Source organism: Leuresthes tenuis, unplaced genomic scaffold (genome assembly GCF_036924035.1).
Source record: "Leuresthes tenuis unplaced genomic scaffold, fLeuTen1.0.hap1 SCAF_6, whole genome shotgun sequence".
Taxonomy (NCBI): Eukaryota; Metazoa; Chordata; class Actinopteri; order Atheriniformes; family Atherinopsidae; genus Leuresthes; species Leuresthes tenuis.
This window is the reverse complement of record NW_027325360.1, coordinates 12,144,937-12,172,378: the sequence shown is the minus strand read 5'-3', so window position 1 is coordinate 12,172,378 and position 27,442 is coordinate 12,144,937. Positions and strand designations below refer to the sequence as shown.

At 38.1% G+C, this 27,442-nt stretch overlaps 2 protein-coding genes across 2 annotated transcripts; one reads left to right on the top strand and one right to left on the bottom strand.

Moving 5' to 3' along the window:
* The first annotated feature begins 498 nt into the window (after positions 1 to 498).
* On the top strand, positions 499 to 9,385 carry LOC140309677 (corticotropin-releasing factor-binding protein-like). Its single transcript, XM_072387629.1, has 7 exons — positions 499 to 613; positions 750 to 837; positions 1,430 to 1,587; positions 2,575 to 2,785; positions 3,708 to 3,862; positions 7,785 to 7,905; positions 8,832 to 9,385. The coding sequence occupies exons 1-7, from the start codon at positions 533 to 535 to the stop codon at positions 8,984 to 8,986; spliced, it is 969 nt and encodes a 322-aa protein (XP_072243730.1). The 5' UTR covers positions 499 to 532; the 3' UTR covers positions 8,987 to 9,385.
* A 13,560-nt stretch (positions 9,386 to 22,945) lies between these two features.
* Positions 22,946 to 27,442, bottom strand: LOC140309119 (creatine kinase U-type, mitochondrial-like). Its single transcript, XM_072386948.1, has 9 exons — positions 27,293 to 27,442; positions 26,453 to 26,651; positions 26,276 to 26,371; positions 25,962 to 26,183; positions 25,757 to 25,842; positions 24,290 to 24,413; positions 24,013 to 24,147; positions 23,763 to 23,888; positions 22,946 to 23,146 (listed from the first exon to the last, which is right to left on the bottom strand). Exons 1-9 carry the CDS (start codon positions 27,430 to 27,432, stop codon positions 23,030 to 23,032), a joined length of 1,245 nt encoding a protein of 414 aa, XP_072243049.1. The 5' UTR covers positions 27,433 to 27,442; the 3' UTR covers positions 22,946 to 23,029.

Genomic DNA, 27,442 nt, shown 5'->3' with positions numbered 1-27,442 from the left:
CTCTAATCTCCCACAATGAGTGGATTCCAGCTCATTTAACACTGTGTTGTTTCGTTTAGATGCCTGGTTAAACTGTAAGCTTCTGCTGCTGAACCTGCACCCAGGGTCTGTATTTGTGCATTCCATCCCTTATAAATTAAACATATGTGAATTTCATGTTAAACCTGTCCAACATTGAATACATGTGCTTGTAATGTATTGTAATAACAGAAAGACCAAGCACTGGCCCGAATAACCAATGCGCTGTGCAGCAATTTATCTACTTTTAATGACTTCTTCTAACGAAATCACTCGTCGTTATTAGTTTCCACGCCGCCAAGCATGTTAAAATGCCCCAATATTGCTTTGAACAACCGCTTTCATTCATGGGTTATTAAAAATAATTGAAAGTCCGCTCGGCTCATAGTTTTCAGCGACTCTGGTGTTGGCCTGTCTGCCTGTTTGTGCTACTATAAAAGCTGCCAGCTCACTGGCTGCGCCGTTATTTCCCTCCCTGCTTCAGGAAAACACTTGTCGAGAGACGCACCTCAGCATGTCGGTGGCTCTGCGCGCACAGCTGTTCTTCTTTCTTATTTCCCTTTCGTCAAGAACAGGGCTCACTCGCTACATTGAGGTACGGTGGGGTTTTTATTGTTCAGTTGAGGGAAAGTGGGATTGTTCAGGCAGTCTTGCAGGTTAAACGGAAGTATTAAAAGTTTTTTGCGTGCACCGCTAAAATCTGATGTTTGTTTTTATCTTGTTTCGTGCAGGATAACGACGCTTCAGATGGACTGTATTCTCTGCTCAGTTTGGCCCAGAAAAGAGAATCAGAGGATTTTATTTTCCGCAGACCTCTGAGTAAGAACCATCTTGAACAATGGGTTAATTGTGTAGCTGACTTTGGGTTACACTGTGACACTCTTTACATAATGAAGTGGCATATGATAAATAACGAACATGGTGTCGTGAGTTTTCATTGTTGCACTTGCCCATATCGCTTCTCAAAAAGAACACGTTGGATCCATTTACTGATCAATCCATGCAAACACATTTACCTTATGGGTAGCCTTATTTAATGATAAAGTTAACACTTTTATGTTTAAATTTAATTATATAATTGCTTCACGCAGTGAAGGAGTGTGTAAAGTGTTAACTTGGTCATTTTAAATATGTATTCCCGTGTAGCCTATGCTTGCATTGTCTTTATTGTTTGCGTTCACCACATTGTGATGGCTCACCTTCCTTTTAGAAACAAAAAGCTGCACAATGTAAATGATTAATTTGAGTATGAATATTTTGTTTTTTTAAGTAGATTTAGGATTAGGTTAAGATTAAGATTAGACCAGTAGTGTTTTTTTATTTTTTATTTTAACTAAATCTCAAGGAAATTCATTAAAGTCCATGTGAAACCTAAGTGTTGCAAACAGATGTATGTATGTGATGTTTGTAGGATGCTTGGACATGCTGGCAACTGAAGGCTATTTCACCTTTGTGGCATCCCGGCCACAGCTGGCTTGTGCTGCTTTTGTCATTGCTGAGCCCAATGAAGTCATCAGTCTGGAGCTGTCTGACGTCAGCATCGACTGCAGCGCTGGAGACTTCATAAAGGTTGTCCCACTCACCAAAAATAACTCGCAACCACACATCGCGAACCCCACTGCAGGATGTTCATGGTTTTGCTATTTATATGCTATTTAGTCTTCTTGTATATGATTAGAGTAATGCCAAACAGGGTTAGGGTGACATTTAGGGGCAAAACACCCCAACAGATCTCTCTGCTTTGGTCACATTTCCCAGAGCAAGAGTGGGAAGTGAAAGCTTTAGTTCTAATGCCAAGTCTGCCAGTTACATCCAGTTTTAGTGCAAGCTGGCTGAAATAGTTTAAGACATGGCAGAGGGAAAGACAGAGAAATTGGGATTACAGACTGAGATGAGGCAGAATCAAGAAACTAAAAGCAGCTGTATGTTACCTGCATATATCGCTTTTGGATGGACAAAAATGTTCACTATAACGCAGCAGCATGTCTCTATATTTTCTTATAACACTGGCTGTTTAGGTGAAATTTACAGTACTTTTTAGAAATCAAATTCATGTCAGATTATGTCATTAGAATATAATTCATAACGAAGTGTAGATGGTGATGTTAATAGTACTGGACCAATTGTGTTATATATATATAAAAAATAAATAAAAACAAGCTTAACTGATATTGTCTTATGTTAACTTTATCATAACATGTTTAGATTAACAGAAACCCCAAGGATATTAATGGAAACTGGCACACTCATCAATTAAACCTTTTATGCTGTTGAGATGATGCACTCACACGCAGTATCACCAACAGTCTCTTCATCATGCCCACGTTCTACTGAACATAATGAGAAAGGTTCTCATGTTTTCTTCCACATAAACATTTCATTGTAAACGTGCATTCCTTTTTGCTCCTTTTCTCAAATAATTAGAGAATACATGAAAAAGGTTCTTGCTCTAATAATATGAGGGGAACATATTATTTTCTTAAATTTTTAATTATTAGTAATAATCTTATTGATTTAAAAATGTTTTGAATCATACATATTTCCTATCGCATACAGATTTTTGATGGCTGGGTTCTGAAGGGAGAGAAGTTCCCCAGCAGCCATGACCACCCGCTCCCTCCACACGAGCGCTACACAGACTACTGCTCCTCCACAACGCCAGGAGTCACCAGTCGATCCTCTCAAAATGTTGGCATGATCTTCTTTCGCATTCACAGTCCTGACAGTGGCTTCACCCTGGCTGTCAAAAAAATGCACAACCCTTTCCGTGAGTTCTTCTACGCATGTTTGAACTTTGTGGCTTAAAAGTCAGAAAGCAACTAAATCTAATCTTAAGGAAAGCTGAAATGTAAACATTGTGACTCGAACCTGAGTCAGATTTGTTCAGCTGATTTTTATGTGTTTTCTAAAGTGAAGATTAGACTGATGGTACCCGGGTGTGTGCATGCATGTTTGTTCCTCCAGGGCATTTGTGCTTGGTCGAGCATTAATCAAGACCGAGAGCGACGTGAAGAGATTGAATGAGAGGGATGCACCTGTTTTCCAGCTGCTTGACAAACACGGTGTTAACACTGTGTCAAGCAACATAACAATCACAGTCTGGCTATAAGACAAAGACACACTAAGAAAGAGAATTGTCAAGTGAAAGGGGTGTTCTAATGGATTATCCATCGGTAAACAACATAAATCCTCAGGCCAATGTGTGAGCTTTTACTCCTATATTGACCATCAGCTGAAGCTGTCTGTAATTCATCTTCTTTTCTTTTTTCTTTCACGGTCAAAGCCTCCTCCGTGTCACTAGGGAAAAACTGGCTATAAAACATTATCATCATTTGTCTTTACATGCAAAGATGTAACATACACATGAAATATATGTATATGTAAGCAAGAGCATGTTGCTAAATGAGCCTTCTTGACCATTCCCTCTAAAAAAACAGATAAACCCTCTGCTTTGTGCCCATGTAGTCCACCATACTGTTATCAGTTATTCTCATATCTTTGTCCTCAGACCTGGAATTGGATTTCTATGCTACTTCCTAATTGTTTCCCCTCCCTGTTGACACCCTTGATTATGTCCAATTTCTGGCATAAGGTGTCAGTAATGAGTTTCTCAGGTGATGGTGAATTGTTTGAAATTTGAAACCTCTCCCCCCCCGTGTGTGCACATGTCTCTGTGTTTGTGTGCAAAGCCTGTAACATCATGTCTCAGAGTCCAGAGGGCAGCTTCACCATGGTGATACCACATCAGCGCAGGAACTGCAGCTTCTCCATCATTTACCCCGTGGAGATCCGACTGACAGATCTCAGCCTAGGGGAGGCCAAGAGCAATGAGATCAGCCCACTGGTAAGCCAAGAACACACAGATAGACATACAATCTTTATTTATGAAAGAACTGTTGTGAATTTACTTAAATTATTCTTCAAATGATCACAAGTGTAATGCACTGAAACAGACAATAGTCTGTTGTTTGAGTATGTTGATAGAAATGTACAAACTTTACAGCTGTAAACACACAGCTATGTTCTGAGAAATGCCAGAAAATTTGCATATGCTCATTTTACACAACCCTAAAAGAATTTCAAAAGGCTGACAGGAGGACGGCCACCATTTTACTGTTGTTTTACAGTGAAATTATACTTTAATTTATATTAATGCCATATTTTAAATTGAATTATAGTGTATTGTGGTGGAAAATAGTAACCACAATGTAATGAACACAGAATCACTATTTTATATATATTTATATATATTTTATATTTATAATATACTATTATTATACAGTGTTCTTCAGCTTAGTTAATACAAAACCATCACGTACCTTCAAATGCTCACAGCAGCATGTGTATATGATTTTCAAAGAAGTGCCTCGCCACAATACTTTCGCAATAGCAGCAACACCACACGAGCTAATTTTAGCTTGGATCAGGAGTTTGCTCACATTAATTGACAACTATACGTTCTCTCTTTTTAAAGAGTCAAGAGATCAGTTGCTTTTTTTTTTTCCTGAATGATAAAGTTGCTGTCAGGAGACAGCGTGGTATAAAAATACTTCCAGCTATAAAGTAGACCCTCCATATCTTGTTTGTTTGATCCATACTTGGGTGCTTTAGTATAAATGTGTAAATCTATCTTTTATCTATCTAAACTTATAGTATTCTAAACAGTTCTACTGAATGTGTTAACCTACAAACACAGAGGCAGTCTTCTTATAGAACAAAATGTCAAACTAATCCTTTAATTACTTAGTTTTAGTGTCCTTGTTTTGACCTTATCTATGTTCCATTCACCATGTGTGGATAATGTAGCAAAATCAACTGAAAGTATTGGCAGTGAATCGTCTCATGATATTGTCATTGAAAGCAGTCCAGGGTTTTGGAGAGTCATTCATAATCAGTGTTTTGTTTGGCAAATTGGCTGCTGACCTACACTGCTGTTTTCAGTTGTTATTCAGTTGACACCAGCCCTTATCCAACAAGTATAAAAAAGGTCTGAATAGAGCTCTATGGTAAAAGGGTAGTTGAATCCTTAAAAGTTTTATTTTCCTCTCACTGCTAGAACAAATGTGTTTAAAGCCTTTATTACTACAACAGGAACAGCTTACACAGTGAAGACAATAACTAAGAAATGCATTAGTTAAAATTTTAAGAACCTGTTAAAAATTGAACTAAAAGTTAATAACAACTTTTTACTATTAAACCATTTTTTTAGTAATTAAAGTAGTTTAAACATAATAGTTACTATTTTTACTACTTTTTACAGAAATATGATAAATACTGTTAGAGTTGGACTCAATGATTCGAGGCTAAAAACCCTCAAATGTAAATGCTTTAAGTTAGAGGAGGACTGAAGTGGTTTTCATCATTTTATTAAGACTAAAAAAAACAGATGACTGATGAGGATTTGGCAGTTTGTCTGAAACTGGCTGCCAGACTGCTGACATTATGATTAATTGTATGTGGTGAATTTGCCAAATTCACACAGAATAATTTCTCCTCACATTTTGAGGAAAATTGTACCTGCTTCGAAGCCAAATGTTAGAACTTCAAACAGGATTTGTGTGAACAGTTTTACAGGCAAGCTACAGAGGATGTTCCCATATTTTATGGAAACAGAGTTTATCAGTGTCAAACAACTACCCCTCTGTCAGCAGTGTGTTTAGTCATTGCTCTAATCAGTACGACATTGTGAGTGTATACAGGCTGGAATTTGACGGTATGACAGAAACAAACTTCTGAATATGCTGCATGCATTGTATTTCTAATCTTACTTGATTCTTAAGAATCTTTATTTTAAAATTCATGTCTAGTTTGGCAGGCAGTCATTTTGACTATTGTTGCGTTTATTCCTGCAAAACAGCTTTCAGCTGTCTATCAGTGAAGCAGCATAAAACCCAGGCGTGACATATAGTGCGCTTCTCCACATGGTTATATTTCCCCTGTGTTTTTATGGTTTTTATTCAGCGTTATTAACCTCTCTTACCTGCAGGAACTTGTTTTGTATCGCATGTGTTTCCTCTTATCTGGCAGACAAAACATACAAACAAAACTTGGACCTGCTGATCAACGTATTGTGCCACTATGGTTAAATGTTCCACAGCTCCTTTTAGCTTTATCTGTTCAACAAAATGCTCCACAGTGTGTTTGTCAGTCGTGTATTCACATAAGCATCCATACAGCACTTCTACTTACAGTCGAGTGAAAAAGAAATAAAAAATTTCTTACACTTTCTGTCGGTATCAGGACAAAAAAAATAAGTCATCTGGTTCTTACCAGATATTAAAATTAGGTAAATAAAACCTCAGATAAACAACAAATTATTACTAATTAAGCCCAAAAGGCAGAGGCAGCGTGTGGAAAATCAAGTACAGTCTTACTGCTTAAATGGGAATTAGGAGGGTAAGTAGCAGACAGATGCAGCTAATCAGACGTTGCTTGATTAATTGTAACAGTAAGTGTGAGTACCTCTATAAAAGCTGACCTTTTGGCAGATTGTTGGTCTGGCGCATTCTGCTGTTTGTTAACAAAATGCAATGGAGAAAAGACATCATCAATGATCCAAGAGCAGTAATTGCTGCTTCCCATCAATCTGAGAAGGATTACAAGGCACTTTCCAAGAATATTTGAAGTCCATCACAATACAATGAGAAAGATTATTCAAACATGTTAAATATTTAAGACAGTTGCCAATCTTCCCAGGAGTTGACATCCGAGCATGTTTACCCCTAGGTCAGACTGCAATGCTCAGAGAAATTACAAAAAAGCAAGACCTACATCTCTGACTCCACAGGCCTCAGTTAGCATGTAAATGTTAAAGTTCATGATGGTACTATTATAAAAAGACTGAACAAGTATGGCTTGATTGGAAGTGTTGCAGGAGCAAGACTCTTCTCTTTAAAAAGAAAATAGCAGAACAGCTAAGGTTTGCATCTGAATAAGTTATAAGACTTCTGGAGCAATGTTCCGTTAGCATATCAGCACAAACACCTCATTTCAGCTGTGAAGCATAGAGGTGGAGGGGTGATGATTTGGGCTAGTCTTGCAGCCACAGGGCCTGGGCACATTGCAGTGACTGAGTTGACCATGAACTCCTCTGTATACCAAAATATGCTGCAGTCAAATGTGAGGTAATCTGTGCAACAGCCAAAGTTTGGGTGAAATTTAGTCATGCAATGCCACAATAATCCATCCATCAATCCATTTACTATACCTACTTAAAATAATTCAGGGTTGCAGGGGGCTGGATTCTATCCCAGCTGTCATTGGGCGCGCGGCGGGCCACATTTTTTTGCATATATATTTTTTTAATGACATAGTAAAATGCATCATGTGTTTATTATGTGTTAATCCAAGTTTTTTTCCCCCTAATTTTGAGAGTTGGTGAGTACCAGGTGACTTTAATTTTATTTTATGTTGATATGTAAAACCTTCAAATTAAAAGAGGGAGGGCTTCCTTAATCATATGCCTGTATATGCATTGTACGGTGTGCAGAGCTATTGTCAATCATAGAGCATGTTGTGGGAAATTTAGGGGTACAGCATCTTGCACAAGGACATATGGAGGCTCTGAGCATTGAACCACCAATACCCAAATTGTAAGATGACCACTTGTATCACTTTTTCCGCGGCTGCCCTATATTGTGCCATATTTAACCAGGCTGGTCAAACAATTTCCACATGGACATTCTTATGGAAATTTCCTCTTTGAATGTATGCACTTTTCCTTGCTGAACTTCAGTATCAAAATGCTTTGTTGATTTTTGCCGCAGAGACAAATGTGGTCAGGTTGTTCGGGATCTAGTGATTTTGTGGAGCTTCTGGGTGGTAATGGGGTGGATACCTCTAAGATGCTCCCTGTAGCTGACCTCTGTTTCTCAGTCAGCGGGCTTGGTGAGTATGCACCTATCCATCTACTCTATTTAATTCATTTTAAATCTGAACTATTCTACAGGACACTGTTCTATGCTAATGTAACATAGGGTATACTGTTTTGCGCTGTTCAACACATGCTTACAGTTTTTAGTTTGTGGAGATATTCACCGTTTGTATTGACTCAAAATGCTTAATTCAGCTTCACCTTCCTGCTATGATAACACTGATTTTTGTGCTAAAATAAATCTACCGTTCACAAATATTTGAAAATGCAAATCTTCCCCCCATTTTAACAGTTTGATCATTGTACTGTATTAATGCAGTCATTTATTTTTTATTTCTTTAAAAAGTAAACCACTATATTTTAGGTACTAGCCAATTGAATACATTTGCCTATATAGTACTTGAAACAATTTCTTTTATCTGGAATATTGAAATCTGGCAGACAGCTGGCCCTTTGTGAAATTGAGTCATGATAGTTCCATCATGAGGCAAATGCTACATTACTTCAGTGCTTCGAAAGCTTTCTGTCACAAACATGCTTCAAATTATTAGTTTTTCAAATATCTAAATCAACAACAGGCAGCTGCATGCCTCAACAGCTGCAAGCAAGCTGCAAAAGCTTTTAATCAATCACACTGCATCGTGTGCTATATTGCGCAATCAAGTTTGCACAAGAAAAAACAATCCCATCATCACCATTGAATATAGTTGTTTACAACATTGTATTAAACTATTCTTAGTGGTTTTGCATGATCTGGATGAACCAGTGTTATGCACACAGTTTAGAAGAGGCTTAAAATTTACATAAATAGGAAACAATAGTGCTGCAAATACACTTAACATTAACAAACTAAGAGGAACTGGCTGGAGAACAAAAATGTTTGGAGAGCTCAAATTTAAACTATCTGTTTTTGTGTTTGACTTTTCTTGTGGCCCCTCAGCCCAGATGAAGATTGGTTGTGATAACTCGGTGGTGAGGCTGGTGTCCAGTGGGAACTATATTAATCGCGTTTCCTTCCAATACCGACTACTGGATCAAAATGAACTTCCCAAAGCCCGAGAGAACAGCCTGGATAACTTCTGCTCCGTGGAATGAGATGTCACACACAGTGAAAGACACACACGCATGCTCGAGAGCATTCATACAGACAATCACACAGTCACCGATCTCACTGTAAAAATATTACTTTAACAGTCCTGTACCATTTAACTAATGCTGAGAATAAGTAGTTTGCATTGTATTTGCAAAATATTTTATTTAGTGAACTTATGTTAACTCTAATTATGATATATTTATTTAAGAATAGCAAATTTATGAATGATGTTGGACTATATTGTTTTTTTATCCAGTCGTTTGACATAAAAACATGTGACACATTGTATTTCTTGATGATAGCCCTAATTTCTGTTGCTCTTAGTTTATTTCAGTTTGCATTCCTGCCATCTCTTTATATTGCCTCGACAATTCCAAAATAAATATGACTTGCATGATAAAGCACATCTTTCAGGTTCTGCTTTTTGTGTCAATCTGTTTAGCTAAGCTTTCTCTGATTTCAGTGCAGTTCTACATGTTTACTTGGTGTTTGCTTTACTGATATCTTTTCCTTTAGAGGTGAAAATTGGAATATTTCTTAGCTTAGTCTACAATTGAATACATTTTTAAGAAGTGTTTGCAATTACATACCCACATGTTGTCTTTAGCAAAGTGAGAATAGCAACACTTTGATACAGACTACCCAATGAGGAAATTTGAATAATGTTGGTAACTGACTTTATCAACATCTAAAATGTTCAAACTTTTATTGGTCTAATACTTATTTTCTGACCAAATAAGCAGCAACTTGCAACTTTTAAACTCCTAGTATGTAACAATTGTGGTGATCTACTAGCAGAAATTAAACTGAATATTCATAGAATGAGACATATACATCCAGACATGACGTGCGTTGTCCTCCCTGCCATGTTGCTCCACTAGATGTCACTGCATTTTGGACTTTTAAGTATAATTTACATTTGGTGCTAACTGACCTGCGTGCAGGATTTTCTCCTCATTCTCCAGCTTCCTCTCACAGTCAAGAAACACGTTAGGTCTACATTTATTTGTGGTTCTACATAGACCACAGGTGTGAATGTGCACAGTTGTTTGTCTCTGTGATAGTCCTGTGGTGGACTAGCCACTTATCTCTCACCCTGTGACAGCTGGCATAGGTTCCAAATCCAGCAAAATCCTGAAGTAGACTAAGGTGGTGTAGAAAACGAATGAATGAATTATTTAATGAAATTAGCAAATGTTAGCGTGCTGAAAACTAAAATAATGGACGTGCTAAACAAATACCTGTGGAGCATTAGCTTTGCTTTGTATTGGGATAGTTGTGATGAGCATGTTAGCATGCTAATAACCGTGCACTCAGTTTTCTTTCAGTTAGAGACTTTTATTGCCATTCACAAGTGGTTAAATCACCATTATGTGGAATGGGCAGCTTACTGTTGTTGCAACAAAGTCTCACAACACTTCATGAAACACAATAGCAGCACCTAAAACTGTCTGGAAAGGAGTCTTTACTAGATTAACCAGGGCAAGAAATCTATATTAAATGGCATTGAAATATATCTATGCTATAATCAATATGAGTCTGTCCTCTTAGGACTTTGAATACTTATTTAATTTTGTTTTAAACTTCACTTCACTCAATGACATGTTAGGTTGAAGCACGAAACATACTTGTGGGATAGGAAAGCATGGCTTGTTATAATGCCTTAGACATTTTCACACCTACTGAGTGACACATCCGATGTCATCTGCAAAAGATGCAAAGAAATTATAGGCAAGAGAGAAAGCCTCAATAAAGTTACTCATAAGCCATTCTGTGCGTCAAGAAAACAATGCACAATTCATGTTTTACATAATGTGTTCACTGTATTTGGAATTGAAAGAATAAATATCGTGATTTTTGTGTTGTGACTATTGATTAATAGATTGTACTGAATGTTCTGTACACTGAGCAGAGAAATTTGCAGATGAAGTGTTTCTGTAGGTGTGAATTACTGTATTAACACAGACATGTTTATATTCACTTCACGTCTTGCATCAAGAATACAAATTATTTTTAGATCAAATCCTTGCAGCATCGTTAGAGGGAATGTTATTGATATACCCTGCCGTGACACACTGCTGTTCAACGTAATCGTGTATATGTATTCCTTGTATTAGAATATGCTCTTGGCTATCAGTATTAAGCAATGACGCATGCTTTCTCTCATTTTTTGAAATCCAATCTGTTCCAGAGACTTTAAAATAGCTTTCATATTGGTTGATCAGCGCTCAAAAGTGAAATGAAAAAGGCTTATTACAGAGAGCTCAGAATAAAACATGACAGTGTTATAAAAGAGTGAGATTACAACTTTGTATGTTTCCCCTCTCTGTCAATGACTGTTTAACCCCAAATCTCTTACATAGTTACTGTACAACAGAATATGCTCCATCTGAATGAACGTGCAGCTCGTAATGGGATTATCCCACAAGCCTCAGTGCCCTTATTCCCCTCGACATCCCTCTTACTGGCTCGCTTTTGATCTTCTCCTTACATGGAATTAATCTCAAACCTACTCAGCTGTAATGATTCAATTAACCAGCGGATGTCTTTTTTCGCTCGATGTGTTGCAATTTTCAGTCTTCATTAGAGAACGAAATGCAGTTTGGATGCCATCAAAAGGAACAGATCTCTGATTATACATTTCTAGTACCGAGTGCAGCTGTCTTGAATAATCAGCAGTGTGTTTATGGTGCCTTGTTATGATGAAACATGAATGAGTTTGTCACTTCTCAAGCCAAAGGAGGTCACAAGTGCGAGATGGGAGTCCCTGTGCATAATGAAACATGCTTGTGTTAATAACTAAAGTAACAAAATACACAGAATGAACTTACTTACTTTGACCTCTTTCTTTCTGCTCTTTATCCAAAGAAGTTTTCTCCACAGTGCATCAAAAGTAATATCCCCATTTGTGTTTGACTATCAGTAAATACTGTATCATCCTTCCTTTACTGTATGACTGACCCTCTCCAATAGTCAACAAATAATCGTTCTTATGGTCATTAATCTTAGTTTTCTTAGTATTTCTGTCTGGTTTTCAGCTCCATTTCCACTCCTGTCTTCTGTTCAATCAATCACAGCTGGAGTGATTTCTTTGTTAGTTTCCCTCAATATATATTCCCCTTGGTTTCTCCCTGTCATTGTCCGTATCTCATCTTGTCTTCGCTGCCATTTGTATTTGTAGTCGTGTTCAGGATCATGTTCCCATTGTAAGTCAGGTTTCCTTGTTCTTTGGTTTTCCTCCATTATTCCTTGCATAAACACAACACAATGAACAAGAATGCTCATTTATAACAGCACATACTGACATCAGTAAACATTATCTCGCATCAGTGTTTCACGTACTTTCTCAAACTTCTTGGACACCTCTCTCGCTTCTTCTCTGTGCGTCCGCTAGGACCCAAACGCTGCCCACTTCCACTGTAGCGTAACTTCCGTTGTGGCTTATGTGTTGTGTTTTGACTTTTCATTCGTGTTGCTGCTTTTGTACTGCGTTGACCCTGCATGATACAGTTTGAAAAATCCTCGGCACTGCATCATTCAATTACACAGTGAAAGAAAACAAACCTGTACATTTTTCCTTCAAGCATTCGTAAAAGAATTGAGACATTACAAACATAATGTATTAAAAGTAACCATTAAGCAAAAAGACAGGACCATGGCAGTTCTTTCTAACTATATATAACTGGGTTCCATTTACAGATGGTATGCAAGAGGTAGTTCAATGATAGAATTTGGTGTGGTTGCAATCATGGTAATTAGATTTACTGTATAACATTAGAGCTATTTCCTCAGCTGGACTTTATGAGTATTTTTATGATGGGTATCTTAACTACTGCAACCACAACAGATCCCATTAGGCGTGCAGGTTTTTAATCCGCAAGGAAACTAACTATAACTGCCAAATATGTTATTGTATAAAGTTGTTGATGCCATTTAGGATGACCGGCTGTTTTGGTGTATGGGCCATTGATTTTCCAGTTTATTTCATGCAAAGTCTATGTCTTAATTAGGTGAAAACTGTCAGGCCTTAGACTGGAACAGGTCATTCCAGGTGCACTGCATCAGTTGATAACTTAAAAGTGATACTCCAGTGGAAGTGCTTCAACCTCAACTGCTGTTGTACATGTTGTATGTCATGACAGTGTTCACAACAGCATGGTAGATTTGTTGTAAAATTGAAGGTAAAAAAAAACAAACTTTCATGTTTAGTCCAATGACTTCACACCCCAGAAATAATTCAATTACTTTGACAGAAGCAGTACTGTTCAACATTAAGTTACATACATTCAAGTTCATGTTTTTATTGATCTGAAGCTGATTATGGAGGATGTGGAGATGATTTAACAAAACTGTGTCTGAGTTGACTGCTGCTCTTGAAATAATTAACTGCGCAGTGTTTATTATTTAAATTACAAAATGATTTTGATAAAAAAAAAGGTGTCCATAGATAAACATCTACATAATCATGGGGTTACATAGAAGATATAGGAGTCTATGATGTCTGTATAGTAAAATTCAGCAAAGCAAAAATTAGAAAAATCAATGTTTCAAACAACCAAGCAGCTTTATCTTTTATTAGACAGCTTGGCTCATGTGGGTGGTTGGAGAGCAACTAAACCCCCACTGACGTGTAAATATATGTTCTATGTGCCGGATGGAAAGAGCATGAGTCAACCTTACTTCACAGCAGGACAAATGAAGGCAGCGGCATCCAAATTGATATTTGAGTATTCACTGGTGAAAACACACATGCCTGTTACTTAACACTTGTGTGTGACCTCAACTCTCTGGCTCTTTGTGACTCTTTAGAGAGCTTTAAATCAATCTTAACACCAGCGACTTGCTTCGGGGAAAATATGTCAAATACGTAATGCAGCATGCTGTTCAGTGATTTTCTCAAAAGTGCCAGAGACTGTTAACAGACTGCTCAGTAACTAGTTCTGCACTCAAATGTATCAAAGTCTGACTGATACCCCTGAGTGCAGTCTGTTATGTTGCATCTGTTCTGAATCTTTATTAAAATGTAGTTGCGTTACGCTGAGTTCAGAGCCATTTGGAAACTGTGAAAAAGTTTTCAATGATAAATATTTCTTATTTTGACCTTCCTGATACATCCTGTGTGATCAGACCACAGTGGAAACAATCAATTTCTACAACAGTCAAAACAAAAATTACACTGCTGATTCAACTCACTTAGGAAGCTAATTTTGATCCATTAAGTGATACTTTCACACAGTTTTGATTGACATGGGTCCCCCAATCCAGCCCGAGAAATTCTCTATTTAATATATCCCCATACGCTACTGTTGCATCATTTCAAATTAGCCAGCAGCTATGACTAATCCTTCATGTCTGTCCTTTAAGCACAGTTTACATGTATACATGGGATTCCAATATCTGGCCATCTCCCTTATCTTTTGGTTGAAAAATCATTTGAAACTACCGTGTTGTTACCATAGGCTACAATAAACAGAGTCTGCATTGCAAGAAAGCACATGGCCTTCTTCTTCCTTATCCACACCCAGCCAGCTGTAAATTAGCTTTGGCACTAAGGGCTTACTGTTGCTTTGTTCACTGTCACCACATGGGTTAACATAAAAGATGAGGAGGAAGTTTTCTGTAAATGATCCATCCTCTGTGGTCTGAAGCTACTTTTGAAATAATGTATTTTTCCCAGAAGCTGGTGGAGCAAGAAAACACCCTGCCGTTAACTCTGTTGCACAAGTCACATCAGGTCAGCAGGTGGTCTTTCCATTTGGCCCTGCACACATTTGCATTCAGACTGCTAAGTGAATGCAGATAATTCATCCTCAACCACCTCAGAATATGGTCTGAGCAATCCGATCTGAATCCTTTCCTCAATTCACCTCGAGTGCGTTCACACCTGTACGGAACTGTCCACTTGGGATCCGATCAAACAGGAAGCTTGTTAGCACCTGGACTGAATAACGCCTCAGTTAATTGACTACATGACATGTAGAGTTAAATTCAAGTGTAGAGATCCTGTTGTACTATCTCTCTTTGTTGGATTGGCATGACTCATTGAAAATATAGCTTTGTTAACTTGTATTTTTGTAATATTCACTTGTTGAACTAAATGATGAGGGTTTTTCTGTTTTCTTCCATTTTCTACCAGTTTTAACACCCCCCCCCAAAAAAAAAAAAAAACACACACTATTTAACAGAAATTCAATCCATAACCCTTCATTCCTTCTTTCCGAGTGACTGTTTTGTTGTGCTGAGTCATTGTCTTGTCAAAATTTAAATTTCCTGTTTAACTTCAACTCTCAGACAGATGGTCTCATATTACCTTTACACAGTTTGATATAATGCAGGAAGTATTTTTTCAGAAAAAAGGTTTGGAAGCAATCCCAAACCTCTCCCACCAGCATGTTTCATAGCTGTATTCTTCTACTAAAAGTTTGTTGGTCTGCACCAAACGTGTCTACAAACAACTCTATCTAATTTGTCCTGAGCATACTTTCCAAGAAGTCCTGATATATATATTTTTTTCCTGGCACTCTTATGTGCAGGTCATATTGGTACATTATTAGATTGTAGATGCTGCACTTGGACACCGGCAGGTGAGAGAATTACCTCCACATCCCATGATGAAATGCTGAGCTTTTTATAGACTTGTTTTCCATGTGAGAGTGCTCATGAGTGGAATTTGCTGGGGTGGCCGGTAACTGGACAAATTGGTAGTAATTTGATTTGTGGCACAGAGCTATGGCTCCACCAATCAGAGGGTCAGTGGTTTGATCCCTGGTTACTCCATGCCCTATGTCAAAGCATCCACTTGTCACTACCAAATAATATTCTAATCTTTGACATGTAATCTTGAACTCTTATTCCAAATTTATGGATTTAAATATGTGGATACATTTTTACATGTGACCAGTCTTAAAAAGGATCAGGTTTGCCATGACATATGTTGGAAAAGACAACAGGAAAGAGCACAACAATGTCTAAGGGATGCACTTCACACATGTGAAAGAAAATAATTAGTTATCAAAGTAAAGTGGCTGTAAGGTCCTCTTGTTTTGTTTTGCATATAATCCATAAAGGGTTTTACCTCATGGGTGACTGAACATAGTTTAATACATTTGTTTAATATATTGATGTGTAATAATCCTCAAAACAGTTAATCAGCTCATTGGGGACTTGACCTTAATTTTCAAAAATGTGCAATCAATCAATTGTTGCTTATGACATTAATGCACATGCCAATTCATTGTAAAAATATTTCATACTTGAAAGTCAAATATTTGATGACCATTGTGATGGTAAATTTTATGTCTCTCAGGACTGCTTCCAATCTGCATTAACCATTTGTCTCACCCAGACACACTGATTGTTTTAAACTATTTGTCTCTTAATTAACACCCAGACAAGAGCATTGTTTTAAGTTAAACTCTTAATTATCATCAAGATGACATCCTGCATCCTGAGTTACCAAGATACCACAGTTCGCAGAGAGGTGTTGACTGACCTCTCCTGCAGAAGAAAATAAAAGGCTTTGCTGGCCAGCAGAAAACCAGGTATTAGGAAGGAAGCGCAAAAACTTCCACCACAATATCTTTATTCTTCAACACAGCCTGAATCCACTTTCACAAGCTTTCTGTCATTTCTTTAAGTAGTCTTCAGGAAAAGTTCTTCAAGCTTCTCAAGGGACATCCCAAAGCTCTTCTTTGGATGTTGGCTGCTTTTTATTCCGTTCTCTGTTGAGATGATCCCACACTGCTTCAACAATGTTGAGGTTCGGGCTCTGGGGAGGATTCATCACTTCATAAGACCTGTTGTCACGGATTTTCAGTCCAGTTCTTGCGTAATTTGGCATAGCTCGGCCTTTTCTCCCTGTTTCCCTTCTTTAAGAGTTACTTCTTGGCAGCCACCCTTCCATGGAGACCATTTCTGATGAGGCTTCAGTGAGCAGTAAATGGATCAGCCGAAGGGTCAGATGCATTTCTCCTCAAAATGCTCCATACCATGCTGAGATATGCCCCATTTCAGCTAAACTGTTATCCTTTTGATTTTCCATAGATTAAAGAAAATCAACTTAAAGGGGAAGTATTTTTAAACCGAGACCTTATTTCTGGCATGAAATACGTTTATCTACTCACCGAGAACAGTTTGGCGAAAGTCAGCTGATAAATATCCTGCCATGTTGCACAAAACTAGCAGTAGCAAACTCCGTGTGAAGTTAGCGGACTGTCACAGAGCAAGGAGTAAATAAACTGTGCTCCAGGGGGGCGTGTGGATAAAGTGGTCCCAGTGGAGTGTCTGTGTAGAAATCCCTCCGTTAGCTCTCCTATAGCCGCAAGTAGCCACATAACAGCACCTATGAGCTAACAGAGCTATAGTACACGTTTGTTTGTTCATTCATTCTTCTTAAAGTATTGGTGAAATAAAGACAGATAATGCCTTATTTAGAGGCTGCATCGTCCCTGCCCCGTTCACTCCGTTATATGGATATACGCCAGTTTTCTAAATAGCTTTCGAATATCAATGGGAGTGGAAACCCCGTCAAAAGACACAAAGTATTATCTTACTCAAAAACATATAGTTTTTATACAAGAAACACATTTAAATGAGGGGGAGGCATTAAAATTCAAAATGGGTTGGGTGAAGTGTGTATTCCACAGCTCGCTCCAAAGCTCACGTAATGGGATTATGATACTAGTGAATAAGGGAATACATTCTACTTTACAAAGGGAAATTAAGGATACAGAAGGTTGAGTGATATGTGTGCAAGCTCTAATAGAAGGCTAACAGGTCATATTATGCAATATCTATGCACCAAATAAAGGCGATCCAATTTTTTTTCATGAAGTGAACAAAGTGTCTGGGGATATGGACAATATTGGCAGGGGATTTCAATCGATTTTGGGCCTCATACTAGACAAAAGTTGGTTTAGATGCCCACCAATGACAGGCAATTAACATGTTAAAGGAGGATTTGGCACTATTAGATATTTGGAGACTGACCAAACCCTGTGAAAGGGAATACACTTTTTTTCCCATTGCCATAAATCACATTCAAGAATTGAGTCCCCTGACAAGTCCCCTGACAGTTAAAGTAAATAGTTGTAATATTAAAACTATTGCTATTACAGACCACGCAGTAGTGGAAATGTGTATAAAATCTGAACTGGATACTGAGAGGAGATGGAGGATGAACACATCAGTACTGCAAGACAAACCTTTAAAAACATTGTTATTTCTTTGAAACAAACATTGGCAGCACAGAAAATATCTTATCAGTTTTGGAGGCCTCCAAAGCATATATAAGAGGGGAATTTATGGCACACTCTGTGCAGGAAAAAAAAGAGAGAGCGCCATTAAGATTAAAGAATTAGAAACTGAAAACAAAATAAAGGAAAAAAAGATGGCAGAACAGTTTTCTCAATCACAAAATCAAGAACTCTATAAACTCAAGTTTCAGCTACATGAAATATATAACGAAAAAGTAGAATACTCTTTACAGAGACTAAGATCCAATTTATATGAAGGGGGTATACCCCTGTGACATTACATAGAATGAAATTGATGAGAGACAATATGTGTTGGAAATGTAAATTAGAAGTAGGAACCCTTCTACATTGTATATGGGACTGCATGGTGGAGATTGCGTCTTGAAACTATGATGCACAGACTAAAGGACTGCAGGAGAGATGAGGAGGATAGAAAAAGCTCATAGGATCTTCTCTGGACCTTCATTGAATAGTCTTTCATATCTTAAATCTGATTTCATATGGTTTATAGGATATTTTAGTATCCATCCATTTTCTAAACCCACTTAATCCGTCGGTCAGGTCGCGGGGGGGCTGGAGCCTATCCCAGCGGTCATCGGGCGAGAGGAGGGGTACACCCTGGCCAGGTCGCCCTCACAGACATTTTAGTATCGTGGATTAGATTTCCACCCATCCAAATCTTAACTGTTCTGCTCCTGTGCCTTATTATTTTATGCTGTGACAACCTCTGATACCAATACCAATAATCCTGTACCAACAGACCAAGCTTTATCTATGTTTGTTTATTCTTTCGAACAATATTTTTAACTGAAAACTTAATAAAAATCTAAATGACAAAAAAGAAGCAAAAGGGAGAGCTATCGCTCAAGACCACTTTAAAAGATGAAAGATTGAAAAAGAAATTAGGGGTGTCTTGAGATTTTTGCACAGTATAGTGTGTTTACATGGTTTATAAATCATTTATGTTGTGTAGGTTCCTTAAACAGGCTCTAAATTGACATTAGGAGTGATTGTGAGCCTGGATGGTTGTTTGTCTCTACGTGGCCCTGTGATAGACGGATGACCTGTCCAGGGTGTACCCTGCCTCTCGCACAGTGACAGCTGGGATAGCCTTCAGACCTCCGAGACCCTGAGTTGGATTAAGTGGGTATAGAAAATGGACGGATGGATGTATGGAAATTCTTAAAACAGGGCACTGCTAAGATTGCACAAACAGATATTAACTCTAATGTGTTCTGATTCTGAAATAAAAAGATCTGAGTAGGAAATTAAAAATAGAATTTTCAGCTGTAATATTAAGCGAATGACAATTTTACATACAGAAGTAGTTATGGGCCACAAACAATGATATTACATACTGTAAATTTTATTTGCTAATGAGCTCACCAGTTGGTTGGGATTGTATACCACTCCTCTACTGCCCTCTACTGCCTGCTTTCTTCAACTGCACATAGGATGAACGTCCCAGAAATTGGGCTGAATTTATTTTAATATGTCTCTGAATTTATTTTAAAATTTTCATTTAAAATTTTCATTTTAAATATTTGTAACCATATCTGTTAAACTTATGTATATCACAAAAGTAAACTATAAACAGATTTCCATCATAATAACTGCAGATATGTAGTTTGAAAAAGCAAATTTCATAAATAGATGTCACTACTTTTTCAAATGTTATTCTATTACTGGTATACGTCACAGCACAATTAATTCTTTATAGCATGTAATAGAAAAATGAGGACATCAAATGATGTAATAATGGATTTTGGCCATAGAAACAGAGGGACAAAGACCCTGTTCATCCTTCTTCAACTCAGCAGCGAACACCCATGGTTTTCAGCAACTGGAACAGAGAAAGATAGTGACAGTTTAAGTAAGTATATCAAAATATGTTCACCAAGTAACAGTTCAGATTATGCTATTCATAATCCTTGAGTTAGTTGTACTATGTTTTACTAGCACAAGATTAAATATGATGTTGGGAGAAATTGATGGCACACTATTTAGAATACATAGCAGCAAATGTGGTGGTACAAATAAACATACTATGATGGGACTAGAGACTAAAGACATGGACACAACTGTGTAAAACGTTGCCAATACCCTTCAGAGAAAGCAAAATGTAAAGTTTTCACAAAGGCAAACAAAGAAAATGAAAACTTAAACTCTGTTTCTGCATTCATTTTTGTGCTTGTACTCGTTTTACCTGCAGGAAACTTTATTCAGATGAAAAACAAATTTTTCAAATTTAAGCATCTATGGAGTAATTTCTATCAACTGAAGTGATAATAATTGCAACGTAAATTCTTCATTAACCCAGAGTCGTAATGCACACACTTCTGTAGCTCTTTAGAGTAGGTCTCTAATAGCATTAATAGATCTACGTCATTAATCTGCTCCCAGAAAAGGAAGAGGTAGCCAGAAATACTCTCTTGGTGGTAGGATTTTAAAAAAACTACTCAGCCCAATAATTAAAACATTAATTTCTCATACTATCATCATGCCTTTATTTATAAAGTATAACCCCTACCCCTCCCCCCACCTTCTTTTCTTTAAAGCCTATATACAAAATGGAGCTGGAAATGTGTGGTATTAACCAGCCCACCTCTGTCTGGCCTGTCTCCTCTGTTTGTCCGTCAATAATGAGCTTGGCCTTTTACTCCTGGATTAAAGGCATTGTGTAGGAGGCAGGTGAGGTCTAAATGCCAGGTTAACCACCTGCTGCTGAGTAGTAATCATCATTTGGCCATTTTTAAATTTATTTTCTATTTACTTCTGGTGGCATTTTCTTGTTTTATTTTAATCTTTTATTCGTAGTTAGAACATTACAAACATGGCTGCAATCCTATTTGTGAGCTATAGTGCAGGACAAATGGTTCAGTACCTGACAATAGACTTGCAAAGGTCATGACATTATTGTCCACTATAGCTCCAGCTTATTAAGCCTGGTAATTGCCCATGACCTGATACAGTAATACCTTTTTCAGACAACGTCAAGGAAATAGTGGAATACGTGAGCAGAGGAATTTAAGTTGTGCTCCCATGTCTGTTTATCTGTGATGCTGCTCTGTTGTACTGTGATGTTATCATGGTATTATGTGTTAAGATTTTTTAATCTCATGTATATCTAAATTCAAGAACTCTCAGTTGATTGAATCTGATCAACAAGAAGTGGTGAAAGTATTTATGTCAGATGCATGTAAAACGAAAACTACAATGTTGATGTGTAAAACTCCATTAACCTAACATGCATGTTTTTGGGCGGTGGGAGGAAGACGAACTACCCATAGAGAACCCACACATACATAGGAGAACATGCAAACTTCACGCGGCCAGAATTCGAACCAGGATTCCTCTTTCTTTGACATGACGGTGCAACCACCACACCGCCATGCAGCCCGTATAAAACTCCATTACAAGTTGAAGTACTGCAGTCAAAACCTCAGTTAATTATAAGAGCAAAAATCAGAAAAGCATACCTAAAGGAGCAAAAGTAAACGAGCAAGGTCTGCATCAAAATTATATTACATCTTTACTACAATCAGAGTATAAAGCACATCTTACTGCTTAAATTCAACCCAGTTGCCAGAAGAATAAGGAAATGACCAACTTTTTGGTCACAGGCAACTTTTATCCAGCAACAAACTAGTGTCTATTAGGTGCAGGTAAGTCTTGTGTTTCTGAAGTTTGTCCTTAATTTCATTTTTTCATTTTATTTTATTATGGATACGCACCAAAGTCTTGGATACATTTAGATTATATACCTGGTAGTCCAAAACATACAGCATATAAAGAACCTGCACATTCTGTAGAAACCATCGGTGTCACATGGTGGCAGAGAGACATCTGCTTTAGCTGAGGAATGTTAATAAATGATGATACATAACAATGGTGTCCCTGGAATTAAATGACCACATACTTTTCAGGACTGGGCATGATGGTTGAACTAATGTGTCAACAATCTGGTCATTTTATTTATTTGTTCTTATGATCCCGATTTACAAATTATCTTTAAATGTATAATGGGTTTCAAATGAGGTTACATGAGAGCATGCCTTGGGTAAGGTATAAGATAAACGTTCTTTAGACCAAAAATAGATTTCAATGTAAGGTTAAAAGGCTGGCTTCTCCAGTCCACATGATGAAAAGTCGTTTCACAAGATACTGAGCCAACAATGCACCTGATGTACTCATACGCATGTTAGGTGCAAATATAACATAGAAATGTACCCAATATGTAGAATAAGAGCCACCTTGTAACTAGGTGATTGGTTTATCCTATAAAAATTATATGAATCTTTTTAGTCTGAAACATGACTGAAACACCCAACAGAAAACCCTTTTGTAAGGGCTCAAGCTGAAAGGATGTTGTTATTTGACAATGGATTGTATTTTTAAGCTTTTTATGTTTTTTAATCTTATTTTCTTTAAAAAAAAATCACAGGTTACCACTCGAGTATAGAACAATGTAGTAGGTAACATATAGCCATCTGACAAGAAGAGTGTATCATTACAGTTCATTACAATATTTTGTAAACAAACTTGGTGGCTTTCCATCACTGCTGACAAGTTCTTGTAATTTTCTGTCTGCCAAAACAAAGTTGTAAAACGTGTCAGTAACACAACTCAGTCCATTATGAGAGTTTATTTTGTTTAGAAATCATGTACATGCAATTACTTTATTATGATTGCAAGAGCAGAGCTTTACATGGCATGAATATCTTGTAGGACTATCGGTTAAACAACCAGCCACTGGAGCAGCTCTTCTACTTCAGGATTCCTGGCCATATGTCACTTCCTGAATTGAGCGATTGGGGCAGGGATCTTTATGTCCTGTCCCTTCTCCAGCCTCTTCTCACATTCAGTTAGGTAGTTAACACCATCAATCACTAGTTGTACCAGCTCCACCTGTTGTTGAATCACAAAGAGCATCAGCAGGAGTTAATCACTCAGTAGTGCAAAGTCATCTTTAAGAGAATATTTATCACATGCTCCACTATGTCCCAGTGCCTCAGTAAACGACGATCCATGAATGTGCTTCTATGGTCCCACCCATGTCTCCGCCAACCAGCAGACGACACTACCCTCTTTGTTTACTCTGTTTTGCACTGCAAATACTTGCGTAATTCAGTCTTAAAAATTTCCACATGAGCACTATTCTCAAGTTGAGCATGCTGAATTGTACAAAGCTGCATGCACGCAGTCATCAGAATGGTAATGCCATTCTGATCGACTTTACATATCTATAACTTTTCAAAGCATTTGACTGGTAGATCTTGCTGATAGGCTGACTCTTTGAAGGTTCTTTATAAAGTCTAAACTCGGGAAACAACAGTCTTTTAACCTTGAGCAACACTTCCCTGCCAGGATCACAGATTAAGAAACAGCAGGGGGGGACAGTTATTCACAGCCTTCACCTGTTGTGGTGCAGATATCTGCTCTGCCTGACTCTGTCTCTGTTTGCTTGGTGTTCATCTTAATTGTAACTTGTGTTAGCTGTTGTCTTTATTCCCCACACATTTACCTCTGACTTGCCCAGACGATCAAGGTTAGAGATGTCAACGGTGTCTCCGGTGGCAGCTGTATCCACTCCTCCTGTGCCTCTCTTCTGTAGTCTCAGGTTTTCCAATATCTTCTTGAAGCGGGGGTCCTAGATCACAGCCATCACATATGTCAAGCACTTCTCTGACATAAAAGCAGTAACAAAGGAGTGAAAGTGTGTGGTCATTGGAGTTCACAGTTCAATTGTTGGGTGTGTGGGATTCCTGCACCACCTTGCTGAGAAGGGGCAGACGAATATGCACGCCAGCCCTGAGCCCAGTGCCGAGGTTAGAGGGGCAAGTGAGGATGTAGCCCAGACGCTCATTCCACATGAACTCCCATCCTCTCTCTTGAATTAGATGCTCCACCTAGAGGTTATGATACAAGACCACAGATCATTTTCACTTTTAGAAACCCAAACTTTTCTTTGCTTGGGATGTGATGGGAGCTTATCCTAAAAATCCCCACACTGGCTCATTGTGGTGCAAGATGACCACTAAACATACACACCTGTTTAAGACCTCTGCAGAACCTTTCAAAAACTCTCTTCATGTTTCCTCCTTTCTCCATGGATATGATCCTGGTGTGGTCCTCCTCATTGATCCAGATCAAGAAGTTCTTCTCATTGTTGTGCCTTAGTAAACCAGGAAGGTTAAATTAAACTCCAAACTAAATGTTAAGGTATCTATGTCAACAAATCAGATAAAGATAAGCGAAAAATTAGGTAGCACAATCCATTTCCTCTGCTGAATCAATTCAGTTCAGCAGAGGAAATGGCCTGTCATTGGCTTTGATAGCACTGAAAAGGAGAAGGTCTGTGAGAGCCAGAAAAGCTCATGCGGCTGGAGTTATGGAGGTTAAGTATGTGGAGGGGTTCAAAAAAGACATTCTAAAATTTCTGGAGCAGGATGAAATTTGATCAGTGTAGGAAATGTTCTCAAATGACATTATGTACATTTGGCATTATTGTGGTCATTAACTTGTGTTTTCCTGTCTCAATGGGTATCCTTTGAATGGTGTTATGGTGTCTGTTGTCCCCTCCTTTCTGTCCTCTCAAACCCCAGCTGGTCGAGGCGGATGGCCACCCTTCCTGAGTCTGGTTCTGCCAGAGGTTTCTTCCTGTTAAAAGGGAGTCATTTCTCTCCACAGTCGCCTCATGCATGTTCAGGACGGGGGACTGGCCTGAAGAGAAGTTTCGGTGCAATCTGTTGGTTTCCTTAGCTAGAAAAATTGTTTTTGAGTTGGCTCCGTATGAATTATTTGGATTCATTTTGAATTTAATTAATTGTGATTACAATGAATTGAACTCCAATGGGCTTGAATTGGACTATATTATTGAAATGCCTTGAGATGGCATTTGTTGTAAATTGGTGCTATATAAATACAACTGAATTGAATTGAAGAAGAAATAGAAAATAGAGATTGCTATGAAAAGTATGATGATACTTTAAATGTGGACATAAAGTAACTAAGTCGTTTGCATCTTGAGGAGCTTAAAGTTTAAGTTTTACAATATTTCTTATGATGTATTAAGATGTAAATGTAAATCAATAAGAAGTCACAGTAAGCAATGAGTGGGTCTGGATCTGCCTTGTAGCAATGTGGGTGTATGAGTCTTTTACTACATATTCTGTTCTTGCATAATTAAAAAAAAAAAAAGGGTAATCTAATTAGACTGTGCAGTCTACGTCTTCCCTGCCATCTATATCTGTAAGAGTGCATTCCACAAATCCATCCAAAAAAAGAAATTATACATATATTAGCAGATGCCTTATTTTTGTTTCTGTTATTGTCTGTTTAAACAAGTTATCAGCTTATCTTTAGCATAGACCAACTACAAGTGAAGAATAAATACCATCTTCAGCAAAGCTTGAGGGGTTTCTATCAAGGTTTACACACTAATCACTACAGCTTTTACAGTTACTCTGAGCTACAAATAGTTGTATTTCCTCTATCCTGAGTCTCTCCTATTCTTACCAGATCCCACGAGCATCAGGCCAATCTCTGGCCATCCCAGCTGCCGTGAGCAGAGTTGACACAGGTTTATCAAATAGGAAGTGCTCCTGATTGGCCAGTAAAGGAACACAGTAACCAGCAGTATTAGATGGTAAACGTAATCAAAAGTAGAACAAAAGTAAACTTTGTGTGTGTGTGTGTAAGTGAGGCGAGATTGTGCACTGACATCAATAAGCTGCTGCTGCTCCCTCTCAGTCATCTCTCCAAGGCTGTAGTATCGACCAGCCAGGTCTCCTTTCAGGCCAGATAAAGCTGTCACGACCACACGCTCCACCTCACGGCGCTCAGAGCGTGTGCATGCAGGGGGAAGACTCAGTCCACGGACACTACGACCAGTACGCACACGAGATGACAGTACGTAGCGCTCATCAAACATTCCTGAAGTGACCTGAGAGGGTAGAAAGCACACGGTTACTGAATGTAGGCTTTATACGATGCCTTAGAAGACAGAAAGATTATGGGTTTCATTATGGGTATGACCTTGGAAGCATCCAAGTCGGTGGGATGCTTCATTGTGCGAGGGTCATAGCCATTGTGTCTGTCCTTAATAACAGGGTCAAAGAGCTCAGCAAACACCTGGAAAAGAAAAGTGTTTTTTTTTTTAGTAACTTTGTGGGACCAAAAACATAACAACTCAGTTTGAATATCAACTCCAACCTCGTAGCTCTCCTCATCTCCAGCCACCATTCCCACAGTCTTGATGAAGGGGTGTCCGGGGTTGTCAACCCCAGTTTGGATACACTGGTCCAGGGTCCAGTTGTTGGGTGTTGACTTGTCCCTCAGGTGTGCATACATTTTTGGGGTCAAAGCTGATGCCATGCAGTTGTTGTGCTTCCTCAGGTCAGGGAAATCTGCACTATTCAAAGTATTCAAGAGCTAACTTAGTGTTTGGATTTTCATAGTTTGCTCAGTCAATCCAATTTAGAAATGCAATGTTTAAATGGTTTGAGTGGTATGGGTATATAAATTAATAAAAGTTGCATTTTTCTGAATATGACAAGAACATTTTACGAGAACCATATTATTTGTTATTCCTTTCAATGATCTGAAATGAGTTTCTATAACCTAAAAGGGAGGTTTTGCACAGAGAACGCCTCTCTTCACTCATTCAGACTTTAGGCTTGATTTAAAACAACTTGAAGGTTTTCTGGAAAAGAAGATTTCCCGTTTCTATTTTTCCAAAAAAAAAAAAACTGAAATGAAAACAATTTGAGAGGTCAAATCCTCGGCATTTGTTCCAAATAACTGACTCTGACTTAATGTTGATCTTTTACTTTTTTAATCAACATAGATAGTGTCGTCAGTTTATGTTGAAAATGCTGATGCAAGGTGTGCTTCTCTACAGGTTTAAAAGATAAAAGGATCGATATGTAGCTCACGGTCACAATGGGGGAAGACAGTTATTCATGAAATTCAACATCAATTTTTAATATGAATGTATAAATAAATTTCACTTTAGGGCTCACAAAACACACATATGCACTTGTACACATGTACCTGGGGGGATATAGCCTCTTCCTCTCAGCAGCAGCAGTGCTGTCACTTAGGAGGTATCCAGAGGCCAGGGTGCCAGCTCCCATAGCCATCATCACTGCCGTGTTACGGCCAGATATGATGCGAGTGAAAGAGTTTGCCATAGTTAAATGG

Excerpts from the sequence above, each read along its gene's own strand:
- LOC140309677 (XM_072387629.1), top strand. The coding sequence starts at position 533 with ATGTCGGTGGCTCTGCGCGCACAGCTGTTCTTCTTTCTTATTTCCCTT. Across the intron at positions 614-749 it reads GGCTCACTCGCTACATTGAG|GATAACGACGCTTCAGATGG; the intron begins GTACGGTGGGGT and ends TGTTTCGTGCAG. Across the intron at positions 1,588-2,574 it reads GCGCTGGAGACTTCATAAAG|ATTTTTGATGGCTGGGTTCT; the intron begins GTTGTCCCACTC and ends TATCGCATACAG.
- LOC140309119 (XM_072386948.1), bottom strand. The coding sequence starts at position 27,432 with ATGGCAAACTCTTTCACTCGCATCATATCTGGCCGTAACACGGCAGTG. Across the intron at positions 26,652-27,292 it reads AAGAGGCTATATCCCCCCAG|TGCAGATTTCCCTGACCTGA; the intron begins GTACATGTGTAC and ends TACTTTGAATAG. Across the intron at positions 26,372-26,452 it reads GAGATGAGGAGAGCTACGAG|GTGTTTGCTGAGCTCTTTGA; the intron begins GTTGGAGTTGAT and ends TTTCTTTTCCAG.